Source organism: Lycium barbarum, chromosome 3 (genome assembly GCF_019175385.1).
Source record: "Lycium barbarum isolate Lr01 chromosome 3, ASM1917538v2, whole genome shotgun sequence".
Taxonomy (NCBI): Eukaryota; Viridiplantae; Streptophyta; class Magnoliopsida; order Solanales; family Solanaceae; genus Lycium; species Lycium barbarum.
This window is the reverse complement of record NC_083339.1, coordinates 14,645,682-14,668,620: the sequence shown is the minus strand read 5'-3', so window position 1 is coordinate 14,668,620 and position 22,939 is coordinate 14,645,682. Positions and strand designations below refer to the sequence as shown.

The 22,939-nt window shown below is 34.6% G+C and overlaps 1 protein-coding gene across 1 annotated transcript; it reads left to right on the top strand.

The window, feature by feature from the left end:
• Positions 1-11,224: 11,224 nt before the first annotated feature.
• On the top strand, positions 11,225-20,720 carry LOC132630473 (transcription factor bHLH155-like). Its single transcript, XM_060346044.1, has 11 exons — positions 11,225-11,512; positions 14,475-14,962; positions 15,399-15,602; positions 16,885-16,978; positions 17,345-17,386; positions 17,487-17,546; positions 17,837-19,036; positions 19,121-19,222; positions 19,801-19,947; positions 20,101-20,226; positions 20,479-20,720. Exons 2-11 carry the CDS (start codon positions 14,865-14,867, stop codon positions 20,566-20,568), a joined length of 2,163 nt encoding a protein of 720 aa, XP_060202027.1. The 5' UTR covers positions 11,225-11,512; positions 14,475-14,864; the 3' UTR covers positions 20,569-20,720.
• Positions 20,721-22,939: the final 2,219 nt, after the last annotated feature.

The window sequence follows — 22,939 nt, the reverse complement described above, 5'->3', positions numbered from 1 at the left end:
TTTCTGGTTTCAGGAGGAACATATACGGGAGATTTTGGGGTTGATTCATTGATATTTTGATTAAAGGGGGGTGGGTTCTTTGAGGATGATGACTTAGAGTCCATTTCGCTCTGGTTTGGAAAGGATTGATGACACTTAGCAATACTTGGTGATAGGAAGGAGATGTAGAGTGTACAAACAGACTTGTGTAAAGAGAAAGACTAACGGTCTGAAGATTTGAGTTAGAAGAGAGAGAGAGAGAGAGAGAGAGAGAGAAGGGGGATATTTTTAAGGTGGCATAAGAAGCATTTTTGAAAGGGTGTAAGAGAAGGGAAAGGGTCGGTTCAGCAGAGAGGTAATGATTTGTCAAGGACGTGTATTTTTTTTTTAAAACATGTGTGAAGAAGGAAAAGTTTATGACTTACTTGGCACATTTTATAGTTCAAAAACATATATGAGCACTGAAAAAATTACTAACCTGAGTCATAGAGACAGATCCCTGGACAGTTTTCTTGTGCGTTATCAGGCAATAACTTTAAAGTGTGCAAAATTGCTTGTGCTTAAGCTGCCCTGATTCTGCCGTGCATGTATATCTGTAATGGTATAAGAGTGAGTTAGATATAGCCAAAAAACACTTATTAGCATTGTTCCTTTCTACTCATTATGGCCAAAACTTGACTGAGGTCTTCCCTGAGATTTCAAGAACTTGGTTCTTCGATTTCAACATCCACAGACTCTAGTTCTCCTTTTGATCCTCATCAATCATCAAATTCATCTAGACTCTTAAGAAATTAAAGCCATCAAGATCAGGCTCCACACTTTCCAGCAGCATCAGCTATCAAGGATGAGTCCTTCCTTTTTTGTCACCAAAGGCACACATCCTGCCATGAAGGCTTTGAGGGAAGACTTTTTTACCTTTGTTATGAGCTAGAAGCTGTCACTATTTATCAACCATATTAACAACACCTTTTATTCTCCCCAGCCTGTAGGCGATATTACTGATTTGCTTTGGGAACCCAAACAAGTTTGAGTCCTTTGTAGTTGTAAAAAGGATTAATCAGGCTTCTTTTAGCCCACATGGGCAACACATTTCTTTTCCTTCTCCGAGGTCCTCTCTTTTGAGGACCTTCTCCTTTCATTTTCTTATAAGAGCCTCTCTTCTGAGAACCAACTCCTTTCATTCTAGCTCCCTTTTTGACAAAATTCTTATTCCTCTGAAAGGACTCAATCCTTGCTTTACATGCCTCCTTGTAATGACCTGCTTGCCCGCAATGAGATTATAACAAATTTTCAGTTGTGGAAACATACTTGCTGTGTGGGTTGTAGGGCGTCTTCTCTTTCTCAAAACCAAGTCCTTCTCTACCATCTCACTTACTCTTGTACATGGAAGTGATCACATCAGATGATCAGGTCCACTTGAGAGCTTTGTCAAGATCAAACTTGACCCTCTTCAGCTCTTCTTTCAGTCGCTCATTTTTCTCCATCTCCACAATGAGACTTAATTTCACTTTGTTGAGCTCATTCTCAAGCTCATCTTGAGCCTTACTGACTTCACTATTTACTTTAGAGGAAGTCTCCATACCCCTTCTCATTTGACTTTCTAACATAATGTTTAGTTGGTTAGTCTCATTGATTTGTTTATTCATATCCCCAATGGAAACTAACAGGTCATTTCTTTCTTGTTCCATCTCCTCAATCTCATCATTTAGCTCACTTATTTTCCAGCAATGAGAGCATGTTATACATCAATTAACACGCCTGATAGTGATATGAGTTTATTCTTAGAGTTTGCTTTCAAATTTTTCTTAAAATCAAGAAAGTTTACCTCTCCATTCTCATCATCATCATCATCATCCTTGTCTATTTCTGATTCAACTATGAGTGCAAAGATTGACTCATATTCAGAGGCTTCATTTTTTATGGCCACCATTGATATAGTCCCTTTGTCATCTCCATCTTCAGATTCACTAGAGGAGTCCCCCCATGCAGCAAATGCTTGCTTCACTATCTCATCAGCGGCTTCCTTTCTTCTGAACTTTCTGTCAGGAACCTGGTTTCTCCTCGCTGTTATTTCATAATTGTCCTGCTTGTTTTGAGGGAACTCTTTAAAGAAGTGACCACGTCTTCCACACCTTGAAGTTTTTACTGGAACTTCCTGGCTTGAGGATTCCACAATTTTTCCTGATCATTTTATGAAATCTCTACGTGAGATAAGCCATTTCGGACTCCTCATCGCTTGAATCTCCTCTTGCTGCTTTGAGAACCAAGCTCCTTTCTTTCTTTTCTTCATTATTTTCTACCTTCAAAGTCATCTTTATCTCATAAGTCTTGAGATTTCCAATGAATTCATCAATTGTCAGCTTGATAAGTTCCTTGGCTTCATAGATGGCATTTACCTTGCTGTCCCAAGAATCAGGTAAAATAAACTTCCTTACCAGTTTAGTAGTTGTGATGACCTCTTCTAGAGAGTTGAGTTCATTGATATAGAGGTGAATCTAGTGTGCATATCATGGATAGATTCATCCTCTTTCATCTTGAACAGTTCGTACTCTGTGGTGAGCATGTCGATCTTGGAGTTCTTCACCTGCGTTGTCCCTTCATGAGTAGTTTGGAGGGCTTTCTAGATCTCCTTAGCCGTTGTACAAGATGAGACCCGATTGTACTCATCAGGTCCTATTCCACATACAAGGATCTTCTTGGTTTTGAATTTTTTTTCAACAGCCTTCCTGTCTGCATCATTGTATTCTTTCCTTGTTTTTTGAGTGATTGTTAGACCAGCTTCATCTTTGTTTACAGGGACATAAGGACCATCACAGATGATGTCCCACAGCTCAGAGTCTTTAGCCATAATGAAGTCATGCATTCTAGTCTTCCACCACCCATATTATTTTCCGTTAAATCTGGGTGGTCTGGTGGTCGATTGTCCTTCTTCTAAGTTTGATGGGGCTGCCATTTCACGGTTATCTACCAGTTCCCTTATGCAGTGTAGTAAGTAAATAGACACGATATTTACCGTGAAAAACTCCTTGCTCAAGGGATTAAAAATCACGACCTACCTCATAGGATTTCCAACTCCACTACACTGGGCAACTTCAGATTACAACTCTTGCAACCTAGGAATTAACACACTTAATCTGTCAACCCTAACAATACCCCTATTGTAAGCAACTCTTGACTAACTCTTAGTCAAAGACACTCTAATACATCTAGACTAAATCTAGCCTAGTGTACCACTCAAAAGATTGTGAAAATAAACTTCCTACAAGCAACCTTTGAGAATTCAAAGTACCAACAAACAATTTATTTAAAGAGAAGAGTAGGTTTACAGTTTAAAGATCAAATAAACAAAGACTCACAACAACCTAAAGAACATAGACAAAATCTGGTGTCTGGATTAGGTCCTTCGGCCTGTAAGTAGCTTTGTTCTTGAGAGCACTTGAGAACTTGTGGATGCAAGGTTTGTACAAGATAGTTTTAGGTTTTCAAGTGATACCCAACATGTTGGAACATATTGTATATATATTGGGGAGCATATGGGTGTGATGGAGACCACCCATCCCATGTTTGACCTAAGGCATGGGCCGCAGCACTGCTGTACAGTTGTGTAGTGGGCAGTGCAGCTTTACAGCTGTTACTGCTGACTGTACGACGTACAGAGAGAACAGATCTCAAACCAGGTCTCTCTCTGTTTCTCCAGCAGTTTGACAATCATCAAAATGTAGAATGCACCTAGTCCTATCACATTACAAATAAATATTTTTATGTATAAAATATTTTTAAAATTGTATATATGTGTTGTCAGGTTGGTTTGGTTCGGTTTGACTTTTTTAAGTTAAAACCAAACCAAACAAATTGTAGTCGGGTTCTTTTTTTCAATACCAAATCAAGTCAAACCAAACCACTAGTCGAAGTTTTTTCTCGGTTTGACTCGGATTATTGGTTTGGTGTGATTTTTTCGTTTTCTTTGTACAACCCTACTCAAGAATTGACTTTTACCGATAAGGTTTTGGTAGAATAATAAGCACTTCTTCATCTTTAACTAAAAATTTTGGGTTCAATTCTTGGGTACGAAGTCGCCTTTATTAGAAAACACTTTATATATGAAACTTTTGGAGCAAATCCGAATATTCGAGCATTAGTAAGAATACATTACCCGAATGAGAAACTAAAAAATAAAATGACATTTGCGACACTTAAAGCAAAACTCTTAATGAAATGGTTATTCTGATCGAGAAATGTATATATGATTATATAAAAAACAAGTATTAATCAATTGTAAACTAAAAAAAAGGACTTGCCCTTTGCGACGCTTCAAGCAAAACTCTGAATGAAATGGTTATTCTGATGGAGAAATGTTTACATGACCATATAAAAAACAAGTGATTAACCAATTGTAAACTTAAAAAAGGGACTTGACCTTTGCGACGCTTCAAGCAAAATTCTGAATGAAATGGTTATTCACTTATTCTGATCGAGAAATATATACGTGACCATATAAAAAACAAGTGATTAATCAATTGTAAACTAAAAAAAGGAGGACATGACCTTTGTGTTTAAAGCAAAACTCTGCATGAAATGGTTAAATGTATACATGACCATATAATATATAAGTGATTAATTAATCGTTTTTTTCTTTTTCTTTCAAGTTTCAATTTGTTCATTATGTCGGTTAACGTAACTCCACGAAAATTGAAAAAAAAAAAGAAAAAAGAGAGGGGAGGGGATTGGGGAAGGTAGTTTTCTAGTTTGGTCGTCTATTTTTAATCACTATTGGTCAATTGCAAAGGAATTAATTAAATAAATCACAACATATATTTAGTAGTTTCAATCCATTTTGTCGGTCTTATTCAATTTTATCGAAACAAAGATCACATGAGTTTATCTATAACTTTTTCTCCAGTCTCTTTCTCTGTCCCTTTCTTGACACCCCCCTCTCCCTCCTTATTCTTTTAAACTGGGTAAAGTATTTAGAATTTAGTATATTCAATAATAGCCTAAATATTTTGATAAGTTCAATATAGTTTTACCAGCATATTGCATACGACCTTTTTCAAGTTACTGCTTCATACTCAGTATAAACTTATTAGAGTATGATAAAAGTGTTTTTTTTTTTTGTGGGTAAATAGAACTTAGACTCAATTGCTCTTAGAGTTAGCTAAGCAAAACATTAATAAACAAAAGGAAGCAATATATAAATTTTAGCATTTGGTACATTATTTAAGCTGGAAATAAAAATCTAATGACACCACTAGGGGTGTACATGGACCGGGTTGGTTCGAATTTTTTAAATACCAAACCAAACCAATTGCGTCGGGTTTTTATATTTATACACCAAACCAGACCAATAAAATTCTGGTTTTTCAACCTAGGGTTTTCTCGGGTTTTTTCCGGAAAAGTCTTTATACAAAACATATAACTTTTACTTCAAATATTTCTTTAGTCCTAGTAAGATACAACTATATAAGTAAAGTATTTCTTAAGAAAATAACACAAAATGTGAGATGAGCGATGACATTATATAAAATAATAAAATCGATTAAAATATATATTGTTAATTAATAAGTCATAAAGAAAATGACTTTCTAAAAATTAGACACCACAATTTAATCATTGACCTTTGGTTGTGCTTTAACATCTCTGCCTTTGGAAGAAAGGGGATCCAAGGAAACACTATATATAAGAAAATAGAGAAAGAGAAAGAAGAAAAAAGAAATATTTATATAATAATTTGGACTCGGTGAAATACATTGAACCTGTATTGATAAGGTCATTTTCACCAAATGTTTAATGAATAATGGAGTTGTCTCCCTTTAAAAATCAATTGTATCCCATTTGGCAATAGTTTTCTTGTTAAGGGTTTTTGGTTAATCTTTAGCTTTCAATAGTCCTAGTTGTTTTGTTTTAGCTTTCAAGAAATGTTTTCCCTGGAAATTCCAACACAAAGAATCATTCAAGTCAGCTAGCATTCCAGTATTTAACAAAATATTTATGTGAAGGCCAGTCAATTGGATGGTTCATTGAAGGGCTAACTAAAAGAAAAAGAAAAAATCAAACAGAGGACGTTAGCTAAAGTGTACGCACTCAAATAGGGTTATAGGGGTAATGGTAAAAAAGTCAACTAACATTTCCCTGCACATGCATATGTAAGGTTAAATTGTGTTAACCGATGAGGGTCTAAAATACCCTTGAACTATTAGAATTGGTGCAAAAATATCCTTCATCCACCTTTGAGCCCCCAAATACCCCTGTCATCCACCTTTGAGCCCTCAAATACCCCTGTCATCCACCTATGGGGTCTAATATACCCTTATTTTCTAACAACCCCATGTTGACACCCAATTTTGTCCATCCTTTCGTCCAATTTACATCGTTAAGCTTCTATTTTATTAGATTATTAATTATATTTTTTTATCACAACTTGTAGTCAAATTTCTTGATGATCTCTATTACTATTATTACTTTTATTATTACTATTATTATTATTATTATTATTATTATTAATCTTGAACTTGGACGGATTTTTTGAATAGATTCGGGTCCAAATTTCTGTCATTTTGTTCTTGGCATATTAGATGAAAAGAGCAAAGTTTCGATTTCGCAATTAAGGAGGATATTAAGCTATGATTTTTATGATTACTAGTAAGAAATTAAGGTGAATGAATTAAGGAAAGAAAGTGGAATTGAAAAGAGAAGAGAAGAGAAAATCAAACTAGAATAAATGAAAGAATATAAAAGGCACAAAGAAAGGGATTTTGTAGCCGGGGAATTTCGACGAGAATCGAGGAATGTTTGATTTTAAGGAAATTTAGAGATGACGGGGTCTTAGGAATTTTGAGTAAATAACAATGAGTTATGGATATTTGGTTTTGGAGGTTACCTGATGCCTTTGGGGATTTTTAATTGGAAAGGGATTATGGGCTGGGTAGAAACTTTAGGAAATGGGTGAAAAAAAATTATTTGATTTATTTGGGGAATCTAGTAATTTCAAATAGATTTTCTCGATTTTCATAATGATAATAAAAGTAGAGGGAAGTAATAGTAATAGTAATAGTAATAGTAATAGTAATAATAGTAATACTACTAATAATGATAACAGTAATAATAATAATAATAATAATAATAATAATAATAATAGTAATAGAGATCATCAAGAAATTTAACTATAGGTTGTGATAAAAAAAATATAATTAATATTAAAATAGAAGCTTAACGATGTAAATTGGACAAAAGGATGAACAAAATTGGGCACCAACATGTGACTGTTAGAAATAAGGGTATATTAGACCCCATAGGTGGATGTCAGGTAGGGGTGCTTATCGGGCGGTTCGGTTGGATAATTGTGCTTAATGGTTCGGCTTATCGGATATAGGTTTTTAAATATCTCAATCCGCTAACCAACCAATAAGATATCGGTTGGTTCGGTGTGGATTTAGCGGTTAACGGTCGGTTAGCGGTAGGTTTATCGGTTAATCAATAAAGTATATGAGATTTTTTTCATTCTATTGCTCGGACTATTGCATCAATACAAAATTATCAAAACACAAAAGGCTCAATATTGATAGTGTATAGGTTGCAAACTCACATTTGACCCTATTTGCTTCACATCGCAAGATTTAAATGGATGTATTGCTCGTGGTGGGTATTCTTGGGACACATGATTTTAGATTATTGGAAATACGAATTAAATTTTCACTAAAGTATTGTTATTAAATAAACTGTGCAGATTAAGTATGAGATTTTCATACTAAAGTGTGTTAATGTCCATAAGAAAACTTATTTCTTTCAAACAACCAGTAGTAATTCTATCTCGTTCTCATCTTCACCGTAGAAAAGGGAAGAAACATCCAAGGAAGGTAAAAATGTTTTGAATGATTCTAGTTGGTAACATGAGATAATAAGAAACAAACACCAGGTGGAAGCAATAAGAAAAATGAGAAACTGCTACCATGTTGCGGGAAGAAAATGAGTTTTAGGCTCAAAGATTAGTATTTCTAATCTTTAGTATTTTATATACACTGAGATTTATTTATAATTTAATTATTCTTAACGGGTTAACGGCTAAACCGATAAGGAAAATGAGGAAACCATCCCCCGCACCGTTAAGCCGTTAACTATAAACTTCCAAACCATTCCCCATCCGTTAATCCAATTACTCGATACCAATAAACCAATAAACCTATTTTGCGGTTAGATTATTGGTTGCGGTTTGGTTTTGAACAACCCTAATGTTAGGGGTATTTGAGAGCTCAAAGGTGAATGACAGGGGTATTTGGGGGTTCAAAGGTGGATGGAGGGTATTTTTGCACCAATTCTAATAGTTAGAGGGTATTTTAGGCCCTTTTCCGTTGTCTTAATAATATGTATACTTCCATACTGGAATTGCAGACATGATCACATACTCACATTCACCAAGGGGTCATTTGATAGCGGGTTAGAGTTACTCATGTATTAGTAATATAGAGATTAGTTTTGAGAGAATCTATGTATTATTTTTGCAGAGATTAGTTTATGCAGGTTGTTCGCGTATTAATTGTTCGTGTATTAGTTATTCCATCTTGTATCCTGAATAAAATAATACATAGATCCCCTCATAACTTATATATACATTAGTTATGCGACTTTTTAAATTACAAACCAAACATCATATTAGGTGTGTTGAATTTTATACATAACAAAAGAAAATACTACCAAATATGATAATATTACCCATGCAAAATTTAAAACATGAATAACTTAGCTTCTAAGCAGCTATCAAACGACCCTAAAAGGTTAAGTGAGAATCTAGTTGTTCCCTAATTAGTCAACGAAATAATAATAAAGCTATTAAGTTGACATCAAGCCAATAATTATTCCAATTAAAGTGTGTATATATATATCCCTTATACACGTGGTGTTCAACGATAAGAGAAGTAGAGAACTAACGTTGTGTACTATTTCTCGTGGAGAGCTGATTAATTAATTAATTGTCCTTCACAATCAACAATTAGATACTTATAAGAAAAAACAAATTATTCCTATTTTTCTGAGGGACTTACAAATGTGCATTGCAGAATGGTTTCGACGGAAATGTTTATAATATCTACAGTAGTTGGTAATTAAGTTGACGTGACGCATGATTACAGTACAAGTTCAACTCCTATTGAGCTAAATTATGTTAACATTGTTGTATGTTTAATTTATCTATCAGATTTTAAATTTTAAAATTCATCTTCATTATTATTAATTATAGTGCTGTCTAACTTTGAAATAAACACTCCCTTCATGCTAACGAGTGTTGTGAAATGGTTGAGATGGATCAATGAAATTAGTCGTGACATATAACTAAATCATAAGAAGATGCCTTAAATTTAATTAATAAAATTTAATATATTTTTATTTAATTTCTGCTCTTGTTATATTGTAAAGATGGTTGTGGAGACCATCTTGCACATATCTTGGCCATTTACTCAGCTATATGCTACTTCCCGGATGATATCTTTTAAGTTGTAATTCTATTTTCCAAGGTTTTTTCTTTTACAGCTATTCACCAATGCTTTAATAATTTTATAAGAAATATCCACAGTTAAAATTAAATATTTTCTTAATAACAATAATAGTAATATTACAATAAATGCTAATAATAATAATAAATAAAAAATACAAAATCAGGGCGTTGAATCTAAAGCAACTATTTTAGTGACCCCCCTTCAGCCGACAATGCTAAATGGTTGAAAACTTTCCATTCTTTGATAATCTCGTTTAAACCCTTTTGGCTATAGTACACTTTACTTTTGCCAAGGATTTATTTCATACAAATTCAGATTAGTCGAATTAATCAAATCTTAAAAAGTATCACACAAGCTGACAAAATAATGTACAACCTACAATGCACAGGTTACATACATATTAAACTGCAAAAAGGAAAAAGGAAAAAGGAAAAAGGGCAAAAAAATAATATTACGGCTCCACATACGTAACTTCAAAGGTGTGGGTGGGGGTAAAAATGTGGGACCAGAATCCCACTGGTGTTGAGGAATCATTGAGCCCAACTCTGAAATATGAAAAAGCCAAAATAGCTCATTATCTTTATCCATTACCCACTCACCACAACTAGCCACTCTTAGAAAAAACTGTTCTCTTAAATAATTTTTTATAATAGACTTTATAAATAATTGGGTACTAGATGCTTTTTTGCATTTCCTGGTTTTATTTTAGGTAGTCGTCTTTCTTTTGATATATAAATATAAATGTTCCAAAATGAATAATTATTTATTTGGTCAAACTCCTAAAATTAATTTATTTTAAAAATCATTTAGAAGAAGTACTTTAAAATAATTTGTGTCCATTAATCAATTTTTTTTATCAATATTAAAGTAACAATTTGTGTTTGGCTAAAGTAGGAAAAGATTATTTTTCAACTTCTGCTACTCAAAAATACCTTTTCCTGAAAGTTTTGGCGAAACACCCCAATTCTCTAAAAATAAGCATTTCTAGCTTCCCATAACCTTGACCAACAAGTTCTAATATATTTTTATATTGCGTTTATATCAACAAAATATAACTGTTTGTTAAGGCCAAAAATCTCAAATTGCTTATATTTTCATAAAATTCCGTGCTCAATTAAACAACACTCAAATCAAGTGAATAGAGGGAGTATTAATTAATGTATATTCCTATTTTAATAGAATAGTACCACATATTTCTTATGTTATTCTTTCAGGAATAATAATTTCTTATAAAAAGTTCATATAATTAAAAACACGGTGCAAACATATCGCATTAAATAATTTTTATCAAATTCACAAATATAAAACATATGTCTGCTTATACACTTTTAACATTGAATCATAGCTAAATAATACTATACTCCCTCTCTATCTTACATTCCTTTTTAGTTTGTTTAAAAAAGAATACCACTTTATATATTTAATACTCTCTTTGTCTCAATTTAACTGTCTTAATTTGATCGTGCATAAAATTTAAAAAATTAAACAAAAAAAACTTTTGAATCTTATAATTAATCTTAAATTAAAATTGTGTGTAATATATTAATATATCATTTAAATCTTATAATTATAAACTTATCACGTAATATATTTAGATTGTCAATTTAGTAAATTTAAAAAATAAAACTCCTCTTGTGACAGGCAAAATAAAATACTTAAATTGAAACGGAGAGAATAATTAATAATTAGTGAGGTGTAAATAGAGGTCAAACCCAAACTGGCCGCCTCCTCTTGGCGCTTTATTTATACACACATACGTACACACACACACATAGGGAAATGGTCTGAATTCTGAAAAGTCACTTCACACACTTTGTCCAAAGCCTTCACTTTCGGCTCTCTCTCTCTCTCTCCTCATTGATATTTACTGCCCGGAAAATGACGTCAGCATCTTTCTTTGTCTCTTGAAACTTTGCACTACTCATTAATTACTTTCTTAATTGCGTTTTGTGGAAGAAGAAGAAGAAGAAGGAGGAGTTAATTATGGACGCTAAACAATTTGAAGTTTACAAAAGTTCTTTCCTTTGAACCTCCAACCTCTCTATTTAGTAAGTTTTCTGTTTTCACTCTCCCTTTTGTAATTACCCAATGCTAAATATAGCATTTTTGGTCCCTTAATTATTGATATTTTTTTTTTGTCCTTATGATATACTCCTTCCGTTTCTAATTATTTGTCTTTTTTCTTTTTTGGCAACGTGGTATGTTATTAAAGGGCATTTTGATAAATTCTAGATATTTAGTTTAAGAATATGAGATTCAAAAGTCGTTTTTAATTACTTCCAACTCTCTGTAAGTTAAAACCATACAAATAAATTGAAACAGAGCATTTTTGGTCCCTTGATTATTGATAAATTCTGATTTTAGTTTAATATGTGTGTTTTTAGTCCTTTTATGTAAGAAATATGTTATATTTAAACTATTTTTACAAGTATATTAGCCTTAAACTATTTTGGTCACTAAAAATTGCGTTTGGACCTAATATATGTCACGTGAAATACACCTAAAAAGTATTATTTCAATATTTCACATGAAATTCAAGTGAAGTATTTACAGATACTGAATTGTGGTCAATTATTCAGTTTTTTTGCCTTAAAATTGTGCCAAAATGATAAAGACTCAGCTGTCAAGTCTCTTTAACAACTTAGATTTACAAGTTAGTTTGAATTAAAAATTTGGCAAAATACATCAAAACACCCCTAAATTATATTCAAAATGTCGATATCACACTTAAATTATCCTGACGATCAATTACACACCTAATATATTTAAAAGTGATATTTTTTACCCCTCCAGAGCTGATGTGGCATAAATAAAATTTATAATTCAAAAATAGGCAAGTGAAGTCAAAATTAAAATATTTTTTTTTTAAAAATTATTCCTCCACCACCACTGCCCCCCGCCCACAACCCCACCCCACGCCACCCCCATCTCTTCCAGCTTCAAACCACTGCCACCCCGCCCTCCCTTCTCCTCCACCTTCACGCCACCCTACACCCCCAAACCCTTTTTCTTCATTTCACCAACACCACCCTCCCCCCTCCCTCCCCACCGCCGTTCTCCTCCCCCTCCCCGGTCAAACTCCACCACCAAAGCAACAATCCTCCATTGGTATACTTGTGAAATTTCCATTGATGTAACGTTGATAGCAAATCTGTCGCCATCTAACGTTGATAGCAGCAGTAGCAGTAATTTATTACTCCGTCCAAAATGGCACCAAATCTCTAATCTGTTGTTGCCAACAAAAAGTTGAATGAATGAAGAAAATGGGTAGAGATTTGGTGCCATTTATTTCTAATCTGTTGTCCCTCAATCCTCCTTGCCATTCTCTTTAAAATGAAGAAGTCAAAATTAAAATGAAGAAGGCGGAGCAGTGGTTCCTCCTTGGTAGGAGAGGACGAGCAGTGGTTGCAGCAGTGAAGCATGAAGGGCTTGGGGAGTCGGGGGTCGGGGTGGGGCGCGGGGTAGGGGGTGGTGGGGGTGAAATGGAGAAGAAGGAAAAAGAAAATAGTGCAAATTAAAAAGAAAAAAGAAAAAGTACTGAAAATAATAAAATTTATTTTATTTCCACGTGGCGCTGACATGGCATGCGCGTGTGGAACACCACACGCTGTGAAAGTGGTATAATACTTTGCAGGGTGGTCTTAATATCACTTTTAAATATATTAGGTGTGTAATGAGTCGCTAGGATAGTTTAAGTGTGATATCGATATTTTGGGTATAGTTTAAGGGTGTTTTGATGTATTTTGCCTTAAAAATTTAAGACAATTAATATATCCACATTAAGTTGCAATGATTTAGTGCAAAATGAGAGGAACATACTACTTTAGAAATGATTTCATGTTTTCTTTTTTACTTGGTCTCACTAGGACAAATATTTCAAAAAATTAATATCTTCTTTTTTGTCTCTAAAGTGCTAGTTTTTTTTAACACCGCGACACCACAATTCAAACTGCAATGTCAAAATTTCAACACTTGAAGAAAAAAGGCATATTTTTGTTTTTAGTGGTAAATTGTGATTTCTTCCTTAGTATCTGTTGTTGTAGTCAATTCTTGTATTTTAGTTCATAGTAATGTAAGAGCCCGTTTGTCTTAGGCTTAAAAAAAGTGGCTTATAATAGCCTGTTTGGCAGCTTATAAAAACAGTTTATTTTAAGCAGTATTTTTTTTCAAAAGTACTTTTCAAAAAAGTACTTTTAGCTAAAAGCAGTTTGTGTTTGACCAATTAATTTAAAAAATACTTTTTAGTAGCAATTAATGTTTGACCAAACTTTTAAAAAGTGCTTCTAAGTGTATTTTTCTCAAAAGTACTTTTCAAAAAAGTGCTTTTAGGTAAAAATTATTTTTTTTAGTTTCTGAAAAATTGCTTCTGCTACTCCCGAAAAACACTTATTTTCTCTTAAAAGCTTGGCCAAATACCTCACTTTTGGGGGAAAAATAAGTACTTTTGGGGGAAAAATAAACTTGGCCAAATAGGCTATAAGTTGGTTTGACCAAAAAACAGCTTATAAGCCAAAAAACATAAGTTGGGGTGCCTCAACTTATTTTTTTGGCTTATTCTAAGCACTTTTTTTTAGCTTATAAGCTGATTTTCTAAATACCTAAAAAAATCAAAAAACAACTTATAAGCTGGTTTGACCACTTATAAGCCAATCCAGCTCTAAATGAGTTTTGGATTTTATTAGCTCCTTAAGAGCCCGTTTGGATTGGCTTATAAGTTGCTTTCAGCTTTTTTGAGTGATTGGCTGGCTAGATTAAAGTCATTTTATGCTTAAAATAAGCTTAAAAAAATAATTAAGGCCGTTTAATTTAGCTTTTCTAAAGCAGCTTATAACCCGTGCGCAACTTAAAGCAGCTTGTAACCCGTGCGCAACTTATAAGCTGCTTAAAATAAGCCCATCGAAACAGGCTCTAAGTTTTGTATATCTTCTGAATGGTTTGTTAACTTTTGACTTCAACTTTCTTGGTAATTATGTGGAATATTTCCTCATCGTGTGAATTTTCTCCTTACAGTTTATCCAGTGGATCTGGGTTTGAGTATTGGCTTGTCGCTCGATTATTTAGTGGAAGCACCAAGTCTCTCGGGATAGGATTGATCAGCATTATTTGCTTCTCGATGGACGTGTTGTCAGCCTTGTTTTCTTCTTAATTTCCTGCTGCACTAAATCCATTTTTTATGCCCTTTGCATCAATTTGCTTTCTGGTAGTTGGAGAGATCATCAAAAGAATGGACATGTTGCTTTCGACTTCAAAAGAGCCCCCAATGAAACGCAGAGCTGGTTTGTTTATAGTTCAGGCTGGACGAGGATCATATCGAGGAAGTTAGTCAGTTAGTTCGTGGTAAATTCGGTTGCTATTATCTGAAATTTTTCGGAGCTTTTGATTTATTTAGAATAAAGAAGAATGGGGGCTGCTTCCTTGAGGCATTTCTTGGAAAGTATCTGCTTCAACTCTCCATGGAATTACGCAGTGTTCTGGAAGCTTCAGCACCAGTGCCCTACGTAAGTATCCTATCTAGTAAAACAAGCATAGGAATACACAAAAAAAGAAGTATATTTTCAAGGAATTCCACGAGGCATCATACTTGATTTGGATCCGTATGAAGTTCCTAGGGGACAAAATACAATGCAATATGCCTTTTTGATGAGATCCCTCTTTCTGTATTTTGCAAAGACTTTCTCTCGTTCTATTTCTTTTGCAGCCCACAAAGAAAATGGGCTACTATATGTATTTCTTTAATACATATAGTGTTTCCTTTGTATATAGTATTGTTGGAATTCCCTTTTTCCCTTTCTTTTTCCTTGAAACTGAATCAAAAATGCATTATACTACATCAGCTTATTTTCTAGACTTAGTCCTAGGTGATTTATAATCTATACATGCACTGAATGGTTGAGACTTGTTGCTCACTTACATTGGCTCGACTTATTTTGGCAGGATTTTGACATGGGAAGATGGATATCTGGACATTCCGCGTGCTAAAGAACCTTATAGAAGTCTAATCGACAATCATTACAGCAAAAACTTGAATGAGTTATACCCAAACTGTGGATCAAGATCACATAATGGATATTTGGGTGAACATCCAATTGGTTTAGCCATTGCTGAGATGTCAAGTACTTATCACATTGCAGGAAAAGGGTAGGTCATTGATTTCTCTCTTTCTGGCTTCTTTTATTTCTCTAATTTTTTAATTGTATAGTAGCGTGATTAGGCCCTTTTGTTTTTCTTTTTCTAATTAGGCTTCATAAAAATTGACTTTAGCTGACTAGCAGTTTCATTAGATGTTGTGGGCTGGAGGTAAAATATTCAGGCCGTATATATTGTTCCTCTAGATCTTCCTAGTGTCACTCTAAGACTGTAAAGTTTCTCTGGAAGATCTACTCCTCTGGAAGAGCATAATTGATAATCCCATAAAGTTGCGTCCGCCATTTACATTTTTCAATCTAGAGAATTTGCAGAGAACTTTTCAATCTAAGAACAATGTTTTTGGCTTTTGGCAATCTAAAGAACAATAATTATTAATATTAATATTAATATTATAGAGAATTTGTTGGTAGAATGGGAAGAAGTATGGGAAGAAGGGCACACCCAGGAATGAATGGGAAGACCCAGAAGTTGGAAGAAGAAAGGACTTTTTGGTTAAGACACGTGGAATTGGCTAAGCATTTCATTGGAACAAAACAAAAAGTGAAGCTAAAGAAACCACATTTGCATGAGTATATTTCAAAGGGAATTACAAATTGTTGAATGTATCTTACTGATTTAAAAACTGTTGAATACATTATCAAGTGGGTGTAGGCAAACTAGTTCCATGTAAACAAAAGACAAAAAAAGGAAAAACAAGTGACTAACTTAGCTTCTCCTTAGAAGCTGCTAATGTCTGTGATTAAGAACCTTCGTGATTTATTGAGTGTACGCCATCTAAAATAAGAGAAGTAGCTCCACGCTTATTGGAGGAAGAAGAGAAAGAGGGGTCTAGCCATGATCTCTGTCAAAAGCAAATGTGTTTGCTATTTCTCTTATAGACGGTACAAGAGTTTTCTGGTGCTTGAAGCCCAACTATGGAAAGATCAGAGTGGTAATAACTGCGAAAAATAATCTTCGCATATATTTCAGATCCGATATGCCACCATAGTGGATGAGTGAAATACATACTGATTTGTGAATTTCTGCAATCATAAACCAATATTTTCTCTTTAGTCCTGATGGTTGTTTATCAAACCACTTGCTTAGTTTGGCTGGCTTACTCCTAGATGTATGGTCAAGTTTGGATCCCCGTTGCATGGTTATCATCTTTATGCTTAACCATGATCCTGATAAGCTGAAAGATATTTTTGTTATCTAGCTCCTTTGCTTGTATGAGACCAAGAGTCAACTTTAATGTTTTCCTTCTATATGCCTTTTGTTGAAAATGAAACAGGGTGGTCGGTGAAGTGGCATCTTTGGGCATCCCACGCTGGGTTTCTTCCGACAGCCTAGCACCTGCAGAGATCAGCTTTGGTTCTGTTCCTGAGGTACATATTAAGTTTGACATCTTCGCTTCTGGAAATGTAGTTTATTTCTTAACTTTCTGATTCTTTTCTCAATTGAGATGAGCATGTTACCCTTAAACACTGTTGACGGGCCAAAAATTGATGTAGCTTTATGAAATGCTGTTATTCTGCTCCTCATTAGCCGAACAAAGTTGTCCATTTCTTTTTATAGTAAGGGGATCTCCTCACAGACCTAACTTTTCTTCTTTAATGGTAGTTGGATTACTAATTTGAACCTTTGTTAATGTAGAAGAACAAAGTGATTTTTAGAATTACAGATAACTAATTTCTCAAATTCTATTTCTTGGATTAAAGCATCACTGATGGATTGATTGAAATTTGTTGCAGTGTCCAGATGAGTGGATGCTTCAGTTTGTTGCTGGCATTAAGGTGAACTTCCGTAGCATGCTTAAATTTCAGGCGGTTTTATCCATCTTTTGTGTTTACAGTATTCCTTAAATTAACCATATAAAATATCTTTATTCCTCAGACTATATTGATGGTACCTTGTATTCCTTACGGTGTTCTGCAGCTAGGATCAATGGAAACGGTATGTCATGTTTTTGATATCATAATATTTCCAATGTTGCCGAACTTCATTGGATCTGTTTCTGCCAATGTGATTTGCAAGGTTGTACCTGATGCTCATATAATGGAAACTTAAGCAGCATATGTAACTTTAGCATAGTATTCCAGTCGTGATTTCTAAGCTTTGGGGTGGCCCTAGAACTACAGGATGCCGCATTTACTTATTTGTCCCTTGCATCATGTATGTGCTTACATGCAGCGGTGTCTTTATACGGTCATTCACACGATTCTGTGCTTCTTTCAAAAAATCAGGTAGCTGAAAATGTGGAGATGGTTAGCAGTCTAGCTAAAGAATTTGATGCCCATTTCAAATTTGTGGAGAATTTTTTACCTGGTGGAGAAAGCTGTGAATTTCTTCTACAGTCTACTCTCTCAGAGAGTTTGAATATACCATCTGCAACTACTACAAATAAGGTGAATGAAGATGATGTAGCTGCAAATATACCAATTCTGAAAGATCACAAATTATCAGCTGCATTTCCGATGACTTCATTAATTGAGGTTCAACATCCCTTTCAATTATCTGGACAACACATGCAAAATGTCCTTGAGAATGAAAATGAAAGCAAAATTGGCAAGTTTGTTGAACACATGCCAAATTTCCTTGAAAATGCGAATGAAAGCGATATTGGAGTGCAACATGTAGACATGATTAATCTAGTGAAGCAACTCGCTCATGAATATTCTGATGATAACAGATCAGGGATCACAGAAAGCAGCTTTGGTAGATCTTCTTGCCATGCAAAAGATGTAGACGCCTTTTCTTACTCTAGCTGCAATGCTGGTGGAGTCAATGTATCCAATGAGGTAGATTTTTACTTTGATGGAGACATGCTAGATCCACAATCCCTTGGAATGGATTGCAGCAACACTATTCTCGGAAGTACAATTCAAAACAACTTGTCTGGCTTTAGCACAAATACTGCCAGAAAATCCATCTATACTGCAGATCCAATGTTTAATACTGAGCCATCGTTTGGGGAATCTAATGACTGGCATCTGAAAGAAGATAATGCGGAGAATCTTTTGGAAGCCGTAGTTGCCAGTGCTTACTGTTTTTCTGATGATGATTATTCACTCTACAAAATGGCTGGTCTGGAGTCCTTAAACCTGCCACCAGGAAATCCTGTCCCTTTCTGCAAAAGGCAGAATCAATCTACAGAAAATACTTCGGTTGAAAACGACGCAGTTATACGGACCACTCTTACATCGGCTTCTGCTGGGGCAGGCAAATATGCTTCTTCATTTGATTGTGCTGTCAGTGCATTTAATGAGGAGCAGCATCAGACAAAAGTCTTTAGCTCTCTGAGTTGTCATAAGGAGTCAAAGATATCTAATACCAACAAGAAAAGGAGACGCTCTGGTGATAGTCATAAGCCCAGACCACGGGATAGGCAATTAATTCAGGACCGGCTTAAAGAGTTGCGGCAACTTGTCCCTAGTGGTGCCAAAGTAAGTGCTAACTTCACCTTAGTTCTATTGAGGATACTTTCCTTGTACCTTGGCTTAAAATAACTTTTTGTCTTTCCCCTGCAGTGTAGCATTGATGGTTTACTAGATAAAACCATAAAGCACATGTTGTTTCTGCGAAGTGTTACTGATCAGGCTGATAAACTAAGGTACCAGGCTCAGACAGAGGTAAACATTGCTTGGTTCATATATTATGTACTTTTTTGGCTGCTAAGTGCTTCTTGTCTTAAGTTTTACTAAAAATAATGTTATTGGGAAACTGCATCCTTTTTTTGGTTCTATATATACTCCCTTTGTCCCAATTTGTGTGATACACTTTCCTTTTTAGTCTGCCCAAAAAGGAATGATACATTTCCTATTTGGTAACAATTTAACTTTAAACTTTACCTTTACGTTTAACGAGATGATCTATAACCACACAATATCTTTGGCTTATTTCAGACTACAAGATTCAAAAGTCTTCCTTTATTTCTTAAACTTCGTGTCCAGTCAAACTGTATCACATAAATTGGGATGGAGGGAGTATACAAGTATACAACTAGAAAGCAACTGCAAGAAAGAATGCAGTGTGGTCTGTGTTCAGATTAAACAATAAAGTTCCAATTTCGAAAGAGAGACCACATATCTTCATGGCCATTAAGAATAAGAAAAAGAAAGAGACCATGAATGCAAAACTACACTCTCTTTTTCTGCGGGTCCAATTATCCCTCAGGTCTTAATTTCATTGATCGATAAATGTACTGCAGACAGCCCCTGACAAGAGCCTTCAGTCACCTGGAGTAAAAACTAATAACCAACAAGGCACCAGTTGGGCTGTAGAATTGGGAAGTGCTGACCAGATATGCCCTATAATTGTCAAAGATTTGAAGTACCCTGGACACATGCTTATAGAGGTATATCATATCACTTCACTAGTCCTAGTGTCTTTCTACTTTTCGGATTTTAAAAAGAATTACCTGATCTGGCACCACACAACAAGTATCTGACAGATCGGTATTCCTGACATCCGCATTATGAAATTTTGAGCTGACATAAATTTCAAACAGATGATGTGTGACGACCATGGACGTTTCTTAGAAATTTCTGATGTTATTCACCGCTTGGAGCTGACGATTTTGAAGGGTGTTATGGAAAAGCGTTCCGAGACTACGTGGGCTCACTTCATTGTTGAGGTAATCTCTTCATAGATTTTACATCTCACGAGTTTAACTCCTTTTCCAGAGTAGATAACAAACACTCATTTACTCAGTTATAGCAAGTGATTGAGTTTAGTAGTTCCTCATGTAAAATTATTGACTCTACGGATATTAGTAATATGGAGAAGACAATTGTTTCAAGCACTATTAATGTTTGAACTTAATTAACATGATCAGGGAAATTGCAGTTTACGTGTATGCTCAAATATTTTTCGTACTTGCTTGCAGGCTTCAGGAAGCTTCCATAGACTGGATATCTTCTGGCCGCTGATGCAGCTCGTACAGCAGGTGCCAACTTCTGTTTCACGCAACATGTAGTTGGGTTATTGAATTATGTGGAGATTTGACGATTGGAGAGCTCTGTAATGAACCTGGATTTATTTTTTCTAGTTTGTATTTACCAAATCGAATCTGTAATAGTTCAACCTTGAACGTGTGATATTAGTATGTAACCATGTGAATTTGTTAAAGCTTGAATTCGCTGAGTTTGACAATCCTATTATCCTGCTCTGTAACAAACCAGTTCACAGACGCTTATATTACTTCAAAAGTGCCAAGGAAATTACAAATTCAATTCAAATTACTATCGGAATTAGGAATATTAAACAGAAAAACAACAGTAAAGGAGGAATATATAGGGGTGAAAAGACAATCTATACCGATGGAAGGACAGAGATGAGAAGCTTAGACTCAGAGCAAGGTGATGAGAGAAACTGTCGGGTAGCACCAACATCTTGCTTATGGCAAGGCCCACGAGGGGGCTGGGGTGGCGTGGGACAGAGTCATGATCAAATATGGTGCCTTATTTACTGGACTTTAGTTAAGAAAAAAAGTTGCACCCTTGCTATTTGCTATGAGAAAACATCACTAATTGCCCCCCAAAATACAAAATATTTACCTATTCATGTCCCCTCCCAAACTATTTTCGATTCTACTCCCACTGGCTGAAAGTATTTACCCAACATACCCCTTGGCCAAATTCCTTCCTCTTCGTGATATCATCGCAGTATATTTATATATCATGATGGTATCGCAGAGGACTAAGAGAAGAATTGAAACAGTCCTCTATGATACCATCTCAGTATATTTATCTACCATGATGGTATTATGGTCCTGAGGAGTGTCTCATTAACGGATTGATCCTTCGTGATACCATCACGGTATATGTATATAGGACGATGGTATCATAGAGGAGTGTTTCATTGAAGGACTGAAGCATTTCTTCATGATACCATCACGGTCTACAAACATGATCATCCATAATACCGTCTGAGTATATTTATATACCATGATGGTACCATGATCATCCATAATACCGTCTGAGTATATTTATATACCATGATGGTACCATGAGGACTAAGAGAAGGACTGAAGCATCTTTCATCATACCATCTCAGTATATTTATATACCATTTTGGCATTATAATTGAGGGTGACTGGGAGGCATCTCCGGTAAATATTTTTAATTTTTTCTGGGGGTACAAAAGTAATGAGGGTATGGGCGGGTAATATTTTTTGTTTAAGGGGGGCATCCGTGATCTTTCCCCATTTGCTATAGCTTTTGGCATGATAGTAAGCGCTTGATCCTAATAGAAACTCCATCAGCTTTAAATATGCTCGAGTTAGAATCCTTATGTTAGCTTTGTTGTTCAAAAACTGTCTCTTTATCCTTTGCATGTCTTCGTCTTTTCTCAATAATACCTATAAAACCCTTCCTTCAAACCCCTTTCCTTTTAATCAGCTGCTAATGAGTCTAGATTTCAAATAAAACTCTCCAATATTTTACTTGGCTCAATAATTCCAATTGAATCAGTCTCATACACTACTTGTAACCCATATGCCCTTACATAGTTAGCTTGGCTCACAACTCTCTCCACGTTCTCGATTTCTGTGTTACTCCCTAAATTCTTTGTTCATCAGGAAACTCTACCGTATTTCATTGAAAAACTAATTAACTTTTATATCCATATCATTTTAGCACTAACATTATAAACAATATTTTAAAAGCAGTGAGCCTGTCACCTAGTGTTTTTTCTAACACGGGGTGACGCGTAAGCCCCATGAATATATATACTTTAACTTTTGATAAATTAATAAAATTAACATATAAACAATAAATAATCATAAATATACTAAAATTTTAGATAAATTAAGAAAGTTATAATACTAGTAAAAAGAATTTTGTTCCTACTTGAAAAAGTGAAAGACGTAAAGATGCATACAACTATAACGTCGCTATTATAGAACATACTTAAAGTTGTGCATAAAATACTTTAGTTCTTAATAATTTAAAAAATAAAAATGACTATAATATAAAAACTTTATTTGAAAACCTAAAACTAGAAAACAAACCACAAATAGTCATTATACTGTAAATATATTCTTTTGGGATAGAGACTTCACAAAAATATTTATTTAAACTAAGATTAATACCAAAATAAAATTCTAAAACAAATAAATACATAAACAACCATCTAAAGTTGGCACCACTTTCCACGTCGACACTTAAAGTTAGGCTGCTTCTATTAGACACTCGAACATTGTCCTAAGTGTGCCTATTTAACACAGAGCAAAAAACTTTAAAAAATAAAGCATAAAGAAGGAAATTGGATGCATGAAAGGAGAACAAGTATTAAAAGTAAAATCTCTTGCTTTGTAGGTTATACTTTGCATACAAAGAGCCGGCGAG